The sequence below is a fragment of the Neovison vison genome, chromosome 9 (genome assembly GCF_020171115.1).
Source record: "Neovison vison isolate M4711 chromosome 9, ASM_NN_V1, whole genome shotgun sequence".
In the NCBI taxonomy this organism is placed as follows: domain Eukaryota; kingdom Metazoa; phylum Chordata; class Mammalia; order Carnivora; family Mustelidae; genus Neogale; species Neogale vison.
In genome coordinates, this window is record NC_058099.1 from 37,998,050 (window position 1) to 38,015,787 (window position 17,738).

Here is a 17,738-nt window from a genome sequence, read left to right on the forward strand (position 1 = left end):
TTGATCAAGAGATGTTGACTCCTTAAGGTTCGGTCTTTATTTAGAGAAAAATTATAAACTATGCCTTCACCCAAAGATAGGAATTCTTCTATCTGCCCAAATGCCTTCGAATAACTGCAATACATGACTCTTAGGGAACATCCCGGAATGGCTATAAAAATCGGTAAACCCATCTCATCCCAGCAGCCTGCTGCTTCTCTCCTCCCTTGTCAGCCAGTTCGTTTAGTAAAGACAGCATTAAAACAACCTTATCAGGTTTCCAGACATTTCTACCTAGAGAAAAGAGAAAGTCGATTACAGTTTTGAAAGAGAGCAGGAAAACAATGCCACAGCAGGTTATTTTCTACAGCGGAAAAGATGGCTTTAAAGGTAGCAAGCGTCTGCCAACAAAGGGAGTGCTAAGGCACTGCACAGTTGCCTAGAAACGGCCACAGAGAGGATAGTTGCCTGAAGCCTCTCCGGATTCAGACACAGAGGTGGTAGGGAAGAGGCTCTCGTATGGAGAGAAGCCGTGCTCGTCCCCAATGGGATCGTAGCGGGAAACCGCAGTAGGACCTCGGCGCCGGAGGGACCAATCCGGGCCGACGCTTCCCGATCCGGGCACTGGGAGAGACCCTTTCAGCCAATCTTTGGTCGATCGCTGGCTTGCTCGTGGCGTCATCACGCAGCGCCGGAAGTGGTGAGGCTTCGAAGAGTGTCCTGGGTTTGTCTGTGTCCGCGGACTCGAGGTAAGGCAGTTCTCGGCCTACCTCCTCTGCTTGCCGGGTGGAAAACCGTAGTTGTGGGCTCTGGAGCGGGGCCGTTACTGCCCTTGAATGATGTTTCTTGAATGACGCTTTTATGGCCTTTTTTTCCGGTCTGGCTTTACAGTCCTTGGGCTCCAGGCGTCTCACTTTGCTCAAGCTCCCGTGGGCCGTTTTTCGGAGGCCCTCTCGTTGGTCGCCGTCCCACCTCACGTTTGTTCACGTGCCCCTCACTCCTCCTCCCCCCACCCCCAGCCCCAGGCTTGGTCACAACGCAAGCAGAAAAAAGATTAGAGAGAGACCTGAGTTTTCCGTGTGGATGGGTAGTGATGCCAGCTGTTTACAAGGAGATTATAATTTCATTTGGAGAGTAGAATTACATCCACATTTAGTTGTCAGGGAACTGTGAAGATAAATTGTCCACACCCTATGGCAAGGTATAGAGAAGACAAGATAGTTCTGTGAAGGCCTCCCTGGAGGAGGTGGGACTTGGAAATTGAGAAGGATTTGGGATTCTAGGAAGGGGGAAAGGGTATAATCCAATGCCCTCATATTAAGAATGACTTGGGAGACATGACTCAGTACCTCATAGCTTGAGGGATGTATTTGCGCATAAAAATAAATTTATGTGAGTCTGGAGGAAGGGGAGGGTGGGTTCTATGAGAGGAAGTAGGAGGTGACATAAGTAACCTTTGTGGGGTTAGAGTATGAGGGTCTTCACCTCAAGCCTGAGGAATTTGGGACTTACCAGGCTGGGCAAATTTCTGGGGCTGGGTTGGATATCATGGTAGCCATCAGCCACACGTAGCTATTTAAATGTAAGTTTAAAAAAAATCTAAGAACTTGAGATCCTCTATTGACTTGGCTACATTTTGGGTGCTTGATAGTCACTTGGTAGCTACGTTATTAGACAATGCAGGTTTACAACACTTCCATTATTGCAAAAAGTTCTACTGGACAGCACAGTTCCATGTTATCAAATTGCTGGGCTTGTGTGGCTTATCAGATCACTTTGGTTCCTTAAGATATAACCAGAATTTTTTCCTGACCAATCCCTGGAACTCTGGAATGAAAAGTAATGAGTTGGAAAACAGAGAGTTAGGATTTATCCTCATAGATGTGAGGATAGGATTGCCCAAAGAGGGAGCAAAGGACCACATGGAAGACGAGCCAAAGCAGGGGAAAGAGAAGGAAGGTACAGGAACCAGAATAGGATTATCATTTGGTGACCTACTTGCAAATATATATTATTCTTGCATGCCAAATATTAAGTTCTGGAGATACATTGGTAAGCAGGAAAAAAAAAGGGGGGCTTGACTTCTATCATAGTACTTGCAGTTTTTGGAGTTTTATTGGATGGACTATTTTAAAGATTCAGGAGCACCAATCATTATGTACTCCCCATATTCTTAAATGCTTCATTTCCAGAAATTGGAAATGGAGGCTAATAAAATGGGCCAAAATGTTGCTTAAGGTTAGTTGTGTAAGCATTGTGCAGTCACTGCTTTAGCTTCTCAAGAAGTAGTAAATGGGAACATCATCATAACTTGAGAACTTTGGTGGGAATGAGTGTGTGTATAGGGCAGGAAGGGTAGTGCCTATTATCCTGCAACAGCCAGCCATGCTCTCAGCTGCCCATCAGATTGCTTCCTGTCCCTGCTCTCAAACTGTGCTCTCTCCACATTTCTTTTGTTATTACTGTGGGTAGTCAGTCACCATGATTTATTTCCCAAAGCCTGATGAAGGCATACTTCACTTCTTAGCCCATCACTTGCTCATTCATCAGTTTCCAGCAAGTGCAGACAGATGCTCCTCTGAACACATTTAAAAGTGGGACTTGCCTGTAGTATCATCATCATTTGAGACTCCAGGTTTAAGATTTTAGGTTTACACCTAACTTTTCATGCTTCTTGTATCCATTCCTTCACAAAGACCTGCTAAACTTTTGGACCTCACTGTGGTCATTATGTTGACAGCCTTGTGACTCTGACTCTAGACTTCTCCACTCCAATCTGCCTACGTACAGCTGTTGTTTCACTTCAGTAGGCAGCTCAATAATTTGGCTGTTGTCTCCTTGTTGATAAGATTAAGCCAAAACTTTTCAGCCTGGTGTTTCAATACCTCTGCCATTTTTTGGTGATTCTCGGGGCAGCTTCTCTGGGTCAACCAACAAGGTCTGTTTTCTACCCCTCATCCATGGCTTATTGCTGAAATCTGTGTTTTCACTTGTGCCTTTTCTTTTTTCTTTCTTTTTTTTTTTTTTTTTTAAGTTTTATTCGTTTAAGTAATCTCCACACCCAACTTGGGGCATGAACTCATGACCCAGAGATCAGGAGTCACATGCTCTTCCGACTGAGCCAGCCCGGTGTCCCTGGCGCTCGTGCTTTTAAAAATGGAATGTCCCCTCCCACTTATTTTCTTATCAGTCCTCTCTGCCTTTTCAGTTGGGTGGTTTCCAAACCCTTTGCTGACTGGTAGAATTTTCTGTAACTTTGCACCTCCTCAGCACTCATTTGCTCACTCTCCTTTACATTATCCTTTCTTTGCAGATGGTAATGAAATTCTGATTTTTAAAAATCTTGTTCCCTTTTTCTTCCCTTTGGACACAGAGCCTGTCCAGAGGCATGATAAGTGCTGCCTTGCCTACGAGCACATTTCTCAAAGAGAGGGTATTAGAGGCTTGAGCAATATGTTTCTGGAGTCATCCCAAAGATCCTAGTCCTGTCCCTGCCCATAATTCCCTGCTTTCCCTCTCTGGGTGATCTCATGCTCTCTCTTTGCCTCACCTTCTCTGACGTGTTGATGCCTCTCAAATATATATATGCAGCCTATTCCTCTCCCTGAGCCTTCTGCCCATATATTCTACCTTGACCTGTGTATCTTAATCTAATTGTGTTTCAATCAGAAATCATCCCTTCTTCATCTGCCATTTAACTTCAAATTATGCTTTCTTTGTATTTCTCATTGTGGTTAATGGCTATTTCTGAATTAGAAGTCTTGATTTATTTCTGCCTTTACTCCTTTGTCATTCTCCAAATATAGTTGGTAATTAAGTCTACCATCATGGTTTCTTCTTCTTCCTCTCCATTCTCTTTGCTCTGCCTTTGTTAGGTCTCATCTCTCTCCCAAATTTCTTGTCTCTTTCCCTTTTACTGATACCCTATGTGGCCATGAAGGTTGTTTTCTTACTTTCTTTCAGGACTTATTTATTTATTTTATTTATTTATTTTTTTAAAGATTTTATTTATTTATTTGACAGAGAGAGATCACAAGTAGGCAGAGAGGCAGGCAGAGAGAGAGAGAGGAGGAAGCAGGCTTCCCGCTGAGCAGAGCGCCTGATGTGGGACTCGATCCCAGGACCCTGAGATCATGACCTGAGCCGAAGGCAGCGGCTTAACCCACTGAGCCACCCAGGCGCCCCTTATTTATTTATTTTAGATGGAGAATGCTCACACGCACATGCAGAGGGGGTGGTGAGCAGGATGGGTGGAATCTTTAAGGGGTGGAATCTTTTTTTTTTTTTTTAAGATTTTATTTATTTATTTGACAGAGAGAGATCACAAGCAGACAGAGAGGGAGGCAGAGAGAGGGGGGAAGTGGGCTCCCTGCTGAACAGAGAGCAGGACCTGAGCCAAAGACAGAGGCTTAACCCACTGAGCCATCCAGGCACCCCTTAAGGGGTGGAATCTTAAGCAGATGCCTCACTGAGCACAGAGCCAGACAGAGTGCTTCATTTCTGGCCCTGAGATCGTGACCTGAGCTGAAATCCAGAGTCGATGCTTAACCAACTGAGCCACCCAGGTGTCCCTAAAGGTGGTTTTCAAAAGAAAACCGGTTCCTTCACTATCGTACAGGTTTGTATTGCACAGGGGGGCCACATTCACACTTTAGACATTGTAGGTTTATATATTTTTTATGACAGTCTTCTGGTAGATGGCAGTAAAATTATTATTCTAATACTGGTATGTTACAATGATTAAGGAGGAAAACCTGATACACATAAAGATGCCCATGGACTGAAGAACATCCTCTATTCCTATGACTTTAATTTTCTGCCAGGCAAACTCTTTCTCATAAACTCAGCATAAATATCCTTTCCTATTAAGCTGTTTTTGATATTCCTTACAAGAGTCAGTTATTCCTTTCCTTGAGCTAATGCCATATTTAATTAATCCCTTATTATGGTGCTTATCACATTATGTTATAATAATTGATATATGAGTCTATCTGTCCCACTAAACTCCAGGTCCCTCAAGGATAGGAACATTGTTTAATTATTCTTTTATCCTCAGTGTGTAGGCTAACGGTCAGCACATAGAGTATATCAATAAACATAAATACTTGATTACTGGGACGCCTGGGTGGCTCAGTTGGTTGGGTGTCTGCCTTCGGCTCAAGTCATGATCCCAGGGTCCTGGGATCGAGTTCCACATCAGGCTCCTTGCTCAGTGGGGAGCCTTCTTCTCCCTCTGCCTGTGCACTTTCTCTCTCTGACAAATAAATAAAATCTTAAAAAAATTTTTTGATTGCTTAGCCTGATTTAGGCACAGAGATAAATATATACATTATCTTATTTAATTCTCATAAGAGCCTCATGAGTCCTGTCATTGTCATGTTCTACAGGTGAGAAAATTGAGACCTAGGTGAAGTCACTGGTTGATGGCGTGTGTGGTAGTGCTGGAGTATGGCTCTGGAGGACTTGTGCTAATTTTTCCAGTGATTCTCTTGTGTGTGTGTGTTTTTTTTCCTCTCAGAGTAATGATGCGGGTGTGCTGGTTGGTGAGACAGGATAACCGGCACCAGAGAATCAAACTTCCACATTTGGAAGCAGTCATGGTTGGGCGTGGTCCAGAGACCAAGATCGTTGACAAGAAATGTTCTCGACAACAAGGTAATTGGTCATAGCAATGCGCAGATTACTGTGTTTTGTTCCTCAGGATAATGATAACCAAAGATGCACATTTCTTGGATGCTATTGGTAGGAGCTTTTTATCTGCCATAAACAAAACTCAGAAACCATGCTCTATTAGCTAACACCAGGGACCCATTCACCCCTGATTCTCCCCCATGGAAGTGGTTAATATTCAGTGTTGGGAATAGGTAGGTTCCTTCCTGTTACTATGGGGTGGTGGACCTGAATCCTGTACCCTGCTTTGCCCAGGAAGATTCCTGTCACTGGGCAGTGAGGCAGTTGAATTCTGGGACCTCCAGCCTGAAACCATGTCTGAGAAGTGATGGGGTAGTTCCCTCCTTTACATGATGGCTCACACAGAGGGGGTTCTTTTTAAGACTTTGGAATCTAGCTCTTGAATTTGCCTTTCCTGGGATTTGATGAAATGAAGGTTCTTAGGAAAAAGCCTTACCACATACCTCATTTTTCACATGTAAACTCTGGACATGCTTACTGCTACCAGGCCCCCACATGTGTGTTCCCCATAACAGGGTTTCTCAGTGCTTAGAGTCTGTAGTGTTGGTTTTTCCTACATGAGTTAATCTAAATGGGGGGAAAAAAGCCATATTGAGCTGTCTAGGTCCAAGATACAGAAGCAGACACTGCTTTTCACTTTCTGTCCCCTTTTCACAACAGCAACTGTAAGGACTTGTGTGTCAGCCTGTTTTCTGCCTGTCCTTCCCGGATAGCAGCTGTGGTGTCTCTGCACCCTGTCTCCCCCTAGAAATTTTGTTCACTTCTCTGAACACAAGTGTTTAATGTTATTTTTTTCCCCATATATGCTCAGACTGTTCTGTTCCTGCAATCCTCTTTCTAGAATATTCACTGTGCCTACTAACTTCTCTTTTCCATGAATGTATCCTTTGGCTTTCTCTACTGAAGGCATTTTATAATTGTATTAAATAGTGGAAGCCTGATGTAATCATGAACCAAGAGTCTGTGAGAGAACTGGGTCCCTTTCCTGACTGTAGAGTTTGTTATCCTGAGTGGGTTAAGGGTGCTTTAATAGCAAGACTTGTGAGGATTCTGTGAAGCTGCTTCATAGGGATATTAGCAAGAGTTAAGGGAGTATGTGTGCTGGTGACATTTTGTGGAAGGATTTGGAGCCCAGCCACCTGTATAACAGGCAATTTTGCTCATAGGCCTTTGAGGAAACCCCAGTCAAGTTGCCTCCTGGAGTGAGGCTTCATTATCCTGCAGGGAGAATAGGAGCAAGTGCTTGGTTCTTTGTGGCATTTAGGTTTAAATTTTTTTTATATCTCTTTCAGTACAGTTGAAAGCAGAGTGTAACAAAGGATACGTCAAGGTAAAGCAGGTATGTGTATTTCTAATTTGGATTTCCATTTTATACTTGATGATTTTCTTATGCTGTTGATTTTAGAGTGTTTGTGCCAGCCAATTAAAGCTTCTCTGTCATGAGTGGAAGTGAGCATTAAGCATGGTGCCTGACGTGCTGTAAGTGGTTAACATAGCAGTGGCTATGCTGCTAGTGGTATTATTGCTATCAATGTGATTATTTTCTGATTATTCTATAGGTAGGGGTCAATCCCACCAGCATTGACTCAGTCATAATTGGGAAGGACCAAGAGGTGAAGCTGCAGCCTGGCCAGGTTCTCCACATGGTGAATGAACTTTATCCATATATCGTAGAATTTGAGGAAGAAGCAGAGAGCCCTGGCCTGGAAACACACAGGAAGAGAAAGAGGTCAGGCAGCAGTGATTCTATAGAAAGAGATGCTGCCCAGGAAGCTGAGTCCTGTACAGTACTGGAACCTGGGAGTGATCCTAGCCAATCTTCTCTGCCCTCAAAAAAGGGGAAAGATGTATCTACCAAAAAGGTGAGGGCTGTGTGCTTGATGGATGATTTGGAGATTAAATGAGATGTGATGACTGCCCGATTGTTTTGTACACTGTAAAGCCCAGGTATGCATAAGAGGTTATTAACTATGACAAGGCTTATTAACCATGATGAAAGAGTCACTTGTTTGTGTCACCATTCGCTTGAGTGAAGGTCCCTTTGTGTACTTTACTGTTGAATTCCTGAGGTAAGCCACTTGAAGGTAGGGAGATAATGGCTGTGTACTTACACTGAACTGCTGAAATGGGTCAGTCATATGTTTATCTGTAGAAGGTTAGCATTGGAGCACTGTTCATAGATCATGTGATTCGCATCCTGATGTCAAAGTGGAAGTGTAGTTAGCTGTAGGTGGAGTGGGAGAGGGCGAAGAAGATGCAGTTGACACTGGCATCTCCAGCCTTTGTCTAGACACACAACTGTGAATCCTGTGTAGGAAGAAAATGGAGCTGGTTTAGATTATAAAGGCAAATGATTGAGTAAAGGGGATATAGCTTAATTCTTTTTTTTTTTTTTAAGATTTTATTTATTTATTTGACAGAGACCACAACTAGGCAGAGAGGCAGAGAGAGAGGGGGAAGCAAGTTCCCTGCTGAGTAGAGAGCCTGATGTGGGGCTCGAACTCAAGACCCAGAGATCATGACCTGAGCCGAAGGCAGAGGCTTAACCCACTGAGCCACCCAGGCGTCCCTAGCTTAATTCTTAAAAACTAATCTCATTACTAAGTTCAGTTGGGCTTTGCTGATATACAATATTAACTAATGCTGAATATAACTATTGACATTTGCAATTTATATTGCCCCTTTTTGTTTTAGGAATCATTGGGCCACTGGAGTCAAGGCTTGAAAATTTCTATGCAGGATCCCAAAATGCAGGTCAGAGTAACATTTTGGCATTGAAATACACTTCATGTTTTAAGTGGCTAACCCACAGAGGTCATAACTACAAATGAAAGTAAAGGAGATCAGTCCTTCTGAATGAGGTTCATTTTATTGGGCTAATTTCTGAGAACAAGTGGTTTTTCCCATTATTAGTAAGTTAGCAACTGGATTCTTTGACGAGAAGCTAAGTTCTTCAAATGAATATCCCCTCTTCTTAGTTCCTTCTAAACTTCTGGGTGTTATTAAGGGAAGTTGTGTTAACCTTAGTAGGGTTTCTTTCAAGGGAGTGTCAGGTAATATATTGTGACTGTAGTTGCTGGGCTGCCCTGGGATTAATAGTCAGGCATTATCCTGGGAGGGGTCTTTGAGTTTTTAAATTACATCCTGGGTGATAAGGAGCCAGATCTGATAGGGCTTCTTGGAACACATGCTGTGACAAATGGTTTACTGGGTTAGAGTGGAGAAGGGTGCATTTGAATTAATGCTTGAAAGGATGTTCCATCAGATCCTTAGGAACTATTTTGTACTGTGCGTTTTCTGTGTATCCTTTGTAGTGTGGTGATTGAAAACACACACTCTGGAGTCAACTAGATCTGGTTTACAATCGTAGACGTCTCACTTTGTTAGCTATGTGACTTTGCAAGACACTCACCCAAGTGTCAGCTCTCATTTGACAAAACTGCGATATGGAAACCTTTCATTTAAGACTGTGTTGGAAATTAAGTGAGTTAGTGAATATGACAGCACCTGGTGTGCAGATGTGTGGTAGATGTCTGTTTCCTTCTCTTATGCCCCTCTTCTAGATTTACAAAGATGAGCAGGTGGTGGTGATTAAGGATAAATATCCCAAGGCTCGTCACCATTGGCTGGTCTTACCATGGGCTTCCATTTCCAGTCTGAAGGTTGTGACCAGGGAACACCTTGAGCTCCTCAAACACATGCACACTGTGGGGGAAAAGATGATCACAGATTTTGCTGGGTCCAGCAAACTCCGCTTCCGATTGGGTTACCATGCCATTCCCAGCATGAGGTAAGTGTTGTGGGTAGTGCTAGCGCATTCTTGTTCTGTCTGGGCAGACAGATGGATTCAGCCTGATAGTCCTGTGCTGGTATTTCAGCCTGTGGTGATAGTCCTGAGGCCCAGGGAACTAGGGTGGTATGTTTCCAAGGAAGGTGGGCTGAAACTTCCATCCTTCTGCCTGACTTGCCTGTAATTTTTCGTGCCTGTGACTTTTATTAGATTTTTCAGAAACATCTATAAACCTCTAAACGATTAAGGACCATTGCTTTGAAGGAGACAAACATCACTGACTTTTGTCTTGACAGCTCAGTAGACCTAGGGTTTAAAATAAAATGAGAGAAAAATATAGAGCCTGTTTGCCTTTGGCTCATACCCAGAAGGACTCAGAAAGGAATAACTGAGTCTTTTTAAAGAATGCAAGCAAGGCAGATCTCCATAGCTCTTTAGAGCTAAGCAACAAGATAAGCAGACTAATTGGATTTTGGAGTTTTTATCTTGTATTTGTTCATTTGTTTTTTTTGGTGATAAAATAAACCTAACAAAATTTACCATTTTAACTGTTTTTAAGTATACAGTTCTTTGGCACTAAGTCCATTTGCATTGTTGTGCAACCATCACCATCATTTGCTTCTCGAACCTTTTTCATCTTCCCAAACTACATCCCATTCCCCTACAGTCTCTGGCACTTACCATTCTACTTTCTGTTTCTATAAATTTGACTACTTTAGGTGCTTCATGTAAGTGGAATCATACAGTGTTTGTCTTTTCATGACTAGTTTATTTTATTTACGATAATGTCTTCAAGGTTCATCTCTGTTGTAAGATGTGTCAAATTTTCTTTTGGTTATTTTTTTTAAAGTGCCCAACATTCTTCACATTTTTAAAAAAATTTTTTATTTATTATAAACATATATTTTTATCCCCAGGGGTACAGGTCTGTGAATCGCCAGGTTTACACACTTCACAGCACTCACCAAAGCACATACCCTCCCCAATGTCCATAACCCCACCCCCCTTCTCCCCACCTCCTCCCCCCCATTCTTCACATTTTATTCAGGTAATTATGACTTATGTGATGGACCATTTTAACCAAATGAATTTTTTGTGCCACATTTTTTCCCCATCAGTACTCTTTTTTTTAAATGAGGCATAACTCATATGCAACAAATTCACAAGATTTATGGTTTGGTCAGTTTTGACAAACATATATACCATGTAACATCACTCTGATAAAAATACAGAACATTTCTGTCATATCCCAAGTTCCCTTGCATTTCTTTTCAGTTAATCCTCCCCTCAACCTTGAAGTGTTGTTCTGATTTCTTTCTGCATAGGTTAGTTTTGCCTATTCTAGAACTTTACATAAGTGGAATCATACAATGTATACTTTTCTTCTGTCGGACCTTTTTGAGCATTATTATTTTGAAATTCATGTATGTTGTTGTGTATGTCATGCACATCCTTCATTTTTTTGGTCTTCAGTAAATTCCTAGAAATGAAGTTGCTAGGTCACAGGGTTGATGTATGTTGGGCCTCATTTTGAAAAAAGGCAGTTGATCCTTGAGCAACATAGCATTGAATTGTGCCAGTCCACCTATATGCATATGTTTTTTGATACAGTAAAATACTGTAAATGTATTTTCTTTTCATTGTGACTTTAACGTTTTCTTCTCATTGCCTTACTTTTTGTAATATTTCAGTATATAATATACATAGCATGCAAAGTATGTGTTAATGGACTGTTGCTGTTATTGGTGGGGCTTCTGGTCAACAGTAGGATATTAGTAGTTTTGGGGGAGTCAAAAGTTACATTTTTGGATTTTTGATCGTGTGGGGGGTCAGTTAAGGATCAGCTGTATGTAATTTTTTATTGTTAAGGCCTTATTCAGAAATTTAGGGCAGAAGTCACCCATAATCATAATCCCATTTCTCCAGTGCTGCACAGCCCATGGCTAAAAGAGATCTTTGACTGTAGAGTGCTTTTCACATGGTAATCTCAGTGTCCATACTTTTTTTATGTAATAAATACTGTTATTCCAAGAATTTTAAAAAGAGCTGTGGCAACTGTGGGTGGGAAGCAAAATGAGCAGTAAGTTGCCGTTTTACATATTCTTTTACGATCACTATTTATAATTTTGAATAAACACCATGGAAAGGAAAAGGTAACATGTTTTTTTCTTGTAAAAGTAATATATTTTCCATTTAGAAAATATAAAAAAAGTGTGAAGCAGAACAAAGATCTTCCATATTATCACCACTAATTAAACTCTAGATCTCATTTGAATTTCACCTTTTTAATTTTTTAATATTTATGTTTTTCTGCTTCAGGATCTAATCCAGGATACTGCATTGGATTTATTTGTTGTCTCTCCTTAGTTTCTCCTAACTTATGACACTTCTTCCTCCATTCCTAGTTTTTATGATCTTGACACTTTCGATGATTACTGGTTGGTTTTATAGGATAGCTCTCATTTTGGGTTTATCTGATATTTTTTCTTAATTAGATTGAGGTTATGCCTTTTTTTTTTTTTTAATTCCCCAAATACCACAGAGGTGATATTGCTTCCTTCTCAGTACATCATATCAAGGAGTAGGTGATGTTAAGATGGCTTATTACTGATACTAATAACCTTGATCACTTTGTTATGGTGATGTCTGCCACATTTCTCTCCTCAAAATTACTATTTTTCCCTTTGTTATTGATGAATGTCTTGGATAGTTAGGGACTATGCTAGTATCTTGTTTCTCCCCAAACTTTTGCCCAGTGATTTTAGCATTTATTGGAAAGTCTTGCCTGCAAGAATTATTACTGTGGTGTTTACCTACTGGTGATTTTATGTTTCCATCATTTTCTTTAATTTATTAATTAGAATTTTTCTGTATGAAAGAGTTGTCCCTTTCCCCCAGTATGTATTTATTCAGCTATTTGTCAGTGTGGACTTACGGATATTTATTTTATTCTATAGGTTGTTTTTTTTTAAAGATTTTATTTATTTATTTGACAGACAGAGATCACAAATAGGCAGAGAGGCAGGCAGAGAGAAGGGGGGAAGTAGGCTGAGCAGAGAGCCCAATGTGGGGCTCGATCCCAGGACCTTGAGATCATGACCTGAGCCGAAGGCAGTGGCTTAACCCACTGAGCCACCCAGGCGCCCATATTCTATAGGTTTTAATTTAGCCTATCATTATTCATTTTGTTGCTCAAATTGTTCTAGCTTTAGTCCTTGGAAGCTCCTTTAAGTTGGGTCCTGAATCATTTGACAGGGCCCCAACATTTTTTGAACTGTTCAAAGCCCTGGAATGAAACTTTTATTTTATTTAGTTCCTTTTATTGGAGATATTTATAAACCAAGACTTGGATACTAGATTTCTATGTTGAGTGAAGTTGGTTGATCCCAGAGTATTTTTGCTCCTAGGTCCTTTCACAGATGGGGCCAGGAAGTACATGAATGAATCTTAATCCACACAGATACACACACCTCCCTGTTTCTTTATCTACTTGTGTATGTGTATGGAAAACGACATATTTATACTGATATCTCTGACTCCAGTTTAATTCTGCAAGTTTTATTCTTGTCTCCTCCTTTCCTTTATTTTAGTTTCTTTCTCCAAGGATGAAAAATCTGGCTCTCATTAGCTCTAATAAGTTCACTTTCCTGTTTGGTCTTAGTATACACATAAAATAGTTACAGAATTGCTAACTGTTAACCCTGTGAGAAAGACATTCACTCACAGTATTTCTATATAGTTCTTTCCATCTTTATGGTATCCTAGTTTTCCAAAGTTCATTTCCCTAGTTATTTTCTTCCTGACCCCCTTCAGTGTGGTTCCCTTTTCGTTTGTAATACTGTTAGGTTTATTGTTTGTTACTGCCTTTATTCCATTTTGGATTCCTGGATGTATTGGTTGGTTTTGATTATTTATTGGGAGAATAGAACAGAATGATTCTAAGAGTCAAATTTATGCAAAAAGGCATCCTACGGGTTTAACAAGTCCAAAAGAGAACTCTTGGTTTTCTGCCCCAAACCTGCTTTCCTTTCAGCTTCTGCATCTCTGTAAGTGGCACCTCCCCCAAACCACATCCAGTCCATTAGGAAGTCCTGTTGGTTCCATTGCAAACTATATTCCAGACACTACAGCTCTAATCTAAGGCGTGATTATTTCTGTAGTAGTTTCCTAACTTGTCTCTGTATCCATTGTTACCCTCTTTAGAGTTCTTTCCCTGCAGGGCAGCCCAGAGTGATCTTTTAAAAGTGCAAATCAGGGACAATATAAGCAGAATACACTGTAGACCTCCTGTCAGCCTGTAAGATTCTTTTTTTTTTTTCAAGGATTTATTTATTTATTTATTTATTTGACAGACAGAGGTCACAAGTATACAGAGAAACAGGCAGAGAGAGAGGAGGAAGCAGGCTTCTTGCCGAGCAGAGCAGAGAGCCCAATGTCGGGCTCGATTCCAGGACCCTGAGATCATAACCTGAGCAAAAGGCAGAGGCTTAATCCACTGGGCCACTTAGGCACCCCAGCCTGTAAGGTTCTTTATGTTCTGACTCCTACCTAGTCTCTGTTTCTCGGCTGGAACCATTCTGGCCTTACCTATCACCTTTCTGTTCCTTAGTTGCAGCAAGTTCTTTTTTATCTTAGGGTCTTTGCACTTGGATCCCCAAAATATTCTTTCTCTAGATCTTTGCTTGCCTGACTGCTTACTCAGCTTGAATCACTGCCTGGAGTGACCTTCCCCAAACACTATAGCTAAAGAGGTAACTTCTAACCCCTGAGCACTCTGTGTCCCATTTCCCTGGTTTATGTTTTTCCTTAAAAATGTTAATGATTGGGGTGCCTGGGTGGCTCAGTGGGTTAAAGCCTCTGCCTTCGGCTCGGGTCATGATCTCAGGGTCCTGGGATCGAGCCCCACATCGGGCTCTCTGCTCAGCGGGGAGCCTGCTTCCCTCCCCCCCCCCGCCCACCTCTCTGCCTACTTGTGATCTCTCTCTCTCTGTGTCAAATAAATAAATAAAATCTTAGAACCACCCCCCCACAAAGAAACCCAAAAAACCAATGTTAATGATTTGAATTTTCCCCATATATTTCTTTTATTTTCAAAAATTGTCTTTTTTTATTAGACTATAATTATAAGGGCAGAGGCCTTTCTCATTTTGTTCACTGCTAAATTCCCAGTGCTAGAATAATGCTTGGCTCTAGTAGGTACTTAGTGAGCATTAAATGTTCTTAAGTGAATGATTGAATGAATTGGATTAAATGGAAACACTAGCAATATTTTGTATACCCATATTTTTATTATTTGTCATTTTGACTAAGCCATAGCTTTTAATGGATTTAATGGTCATCTTCCTTCTCTCTCAACTAGCCATGTACACCTTCATGTGATCAGCCAGGATTTTGATTCTCCTTGCCTTAAAAACAAAAAACATTGGAATTCTTTCAATACAGAATACTTCCTAGAATCACAAGGTAAACAGAGTTCTTTAGTTTTCACATTTGTTTCATTTTCTCAGCTCTTCTCATATTTGATTTAGTTGTTTCCCTAGATAATTACCTGACCTCAAAAGCCCACATACAACTTTGTGTCCCTATAAAGAGAGACCCATTAAAAAAAACTGGATTATTTGAATTGAGTAGTGTTGCCACTTTGCTTTGAGCAGCCTTCTTGAAGGGGTGGGGGTGGACCTAGAAAGCTGTTATGTCAGAGCCAGAAAGGTGTTTTATTGTACCAACAGGGGACTTAAAGGTTGTCCTGAGAATTATCAGAGTTCATGGATGTGAAAGCTCTCAACAATTGTCTTTTCTGCCATCAGCTGGATAGGAGCTTGGGGGCTGCCTCATGTCATGAGTGGTTAATTAACAGGGGAGGGCTGTGTGTATACGGATGAGGGCATTTTCCAGTGTGTATACTGTGCAACTGCAGTATGCTGGGACATTAATGATGGCAGCTACCAAACGCTTAGCAGTGATAAAGCACTGTGGTAAGCGCTTGACATAATAACATGGGTTGCTTACAGTGTGTCCCAAAGGAATGTAATTATTTCAAAAACAGGTTGCTCAGATTTAGAATCTGATCAAACGCATTTCCCCCACAGTGAGTTTAATCTCAAGTTTACTAGCTTTAGGATACCTGGCATGTTTTTATTTGGAGTCACATTTGCTTTTCTGGGGGTTATCTTACATTGGCTTTTCAGAGTAGGTGGGCTTTGAATGTTTTTCTTTGTTTGCAGCTGTGATAGAGATGGTACAGGACACTGGCAGAGTGAGTGTCCGAGATGGGACGCCTGAACTCTTGAAGCTGCCTCTCCGTTGTCACGAGTGTCAGCAGCTGCTGCCTTCCATTCCTCAGCTGAAAGAGCATCTCAGGAGGCACTGGCCAAAGTGATTCCTTGGAGCCTGGACTTTTGCAGCAGGTGTGGCTGATTGTTTAGAACAAATTCCTTGCACCTGTTCTGGATTGCCTGTGAACTTTTATTTCTTGAATTAAAACATGCAGCCTTTTTTTTTTTTTTAAAAAAAAAACAAAGCTTCTGTTCCTGAGTGGCTACAATATGGGGTGGCTTGAAGTAGTTTAGGAATTAGGAATTTGGGTTTATCATGGATGTGTTCTCTGGTGATGGTGGCTGGGCCAGGCCTGACCCCCAGTCTCCAGGATCCATGTCAAGTATGACTAATGAGGGGCAAAGCCATGTTCAGACTGACCTAATGGAAGATATGGGAGAGGGTGGGCTATATATTTCTGTCCGTGCGTTTAATCCTTTCTCCCCAGAGGCATGTGGTACCTTCATCAGAGCAGCTAAAGAGGTCTCATATTTATCCTGAAAGCTCAGGTTGGTCTTATTCTTTGATATTAATCTATTCTGTAATATTCTTTCCCTTTACTTTCTTCATGGAGAAACTTAGTTGCTTCTGTCTTTTCTATCTTCATCTGTCTTTTCTGCCCTTTCTATCCAAAACCACCAATGCTCCCTTCTCAGGAAGTGTGTCTCACCAGTTCTTACACACTTTAAGCAAACAGGCTACATGAGGGGGTGGAGAGATGGGGTTTTCTAATATCAGGGGTTACTGGCTGGTGAGGAAATACTTGGCCAAATGTTCATCAGGTTCGGCTGTCAAGCCTTCTTGCTGATCTGCTTGGATCTTTCTTTTTTTTTTTAAAGATTTTATTTATTTGACAGACAGAGATCACAAGTATACAGAGAAACAGGCAGAGAGAGAGGGTGGGGGAAGCAGGCTCCCTGCTGAGCAGAGAGGTAAAGGGAATTCTAAAATGATTCTAATTACATTGGTGATCTATTTGAGGATGTGATTCTTTTTGCTCTTGAGTTAAAAAAAAAAAAACAAAAAACCCTTAATAATAACATCTCTCTGGAGAAAACCTCAATCTGTAGAGACCACATTCAACCTCAGTCTTTCACAAACAAACAAGATGTTACAGTGATTTCTTGGTGAGCATGGGTATAGTCATAATTAGTAGTAATTAATGATTACACTTGATTACTGTGTAACACTTGCTCAGCTCCTGTGTGTCTGGGCATTTTGCTAAACACTTTGTTCAAATTATTTAATTTACTTCTCCCTGTATGTAATTCTGTGGGGTAGGTACCTTCGTGATGACCCTTTAAAGGATAAAAATTTAATCATCTATAAAGGTTGCTGGGCTTCAAAGTTGGTCTTAGTTCTGGTGCGTCAAATTCATTTTCCCTATTAGTTGAAGAATATAAATGTAATACTAACCAGTAGGAGCCATAGACCCTCAGGGGCCTTTGCTGACCAAAAGCTCTCCATGCATTTTAATGATTTCTCTGAGGATTGTCAGTTCCTTTAAATTCACTTTTTCACATCTGATGCTTAAAAGCCCCTAGAAACCTTGAATACTTCCTATAAAGGTATACTCTGTGGATGCCTGAGATCAGAATTGCTCGTTTCATTTTACAACCTGAATTACAATCCCTTGGGCCTAGGAACCTGTATTATAAAACAAGCATTCAGTGGGTACCTGAGTGGTTCAGTTGGTTAAGTGTCTGACTCCTGATTTTTCTCTTGGGTCATGATTTCAGGGTCATGATATTGAGCCCCACATTAGGCTCCGTGCTCAGCATGGAACCTGCTTGGGAGTCTTCTTCTCCCTCTCCCTCTCCCCCTCCCCCTCCTCAAGTACTCTCTCTCTTTCTGTCAAAACAAACAAAAAAAACAACAAAAACATTCAGGATGACTGTTATTCATACTAAAGTTTGAGAACCACAGTATAAATGAATTTCTGGCTTCAAAGCACCTTGCACTT

At 41.2% G+C, this 17,738-nt stretch overlaps 1 protein-coding gene across 1 annotated transcript; it reads left to right on the plus strand.

Annotated features, from left to right (window-relative positions):
- Positions 1 to 667: 667 nt before the first annotated feature.
- Positions 668 to 17,106, plus strand: APTX (aprataxin). Its single transcript, XM_044265536.1, has 8 exons — positions 668 to 728; positions 5,498 to 5,634; positions 6,963 to 7,009; positions 7,230 to 7,532; positions 8,365 to 8,424; positions 9,234 to 9,460; positions 14,820 to 14,923; positions 15,685 to 17,106. The coding sequence occupies exons 2-8, from the start codon at positions 5,502 to 5,504 to the stop codon at positions 15,837 to 15,839; spliced, it is 1,029 nt and encodes a 342-aa protein (XP_044121471.1). The 5' UTR covers positions 668 to 728; positions 5,498 to 5,501; the 3' UTR covers positions 15,840 to 17,106.
- Positions 17,107 to 17,738: the final 632 nt, after the last annotated feature.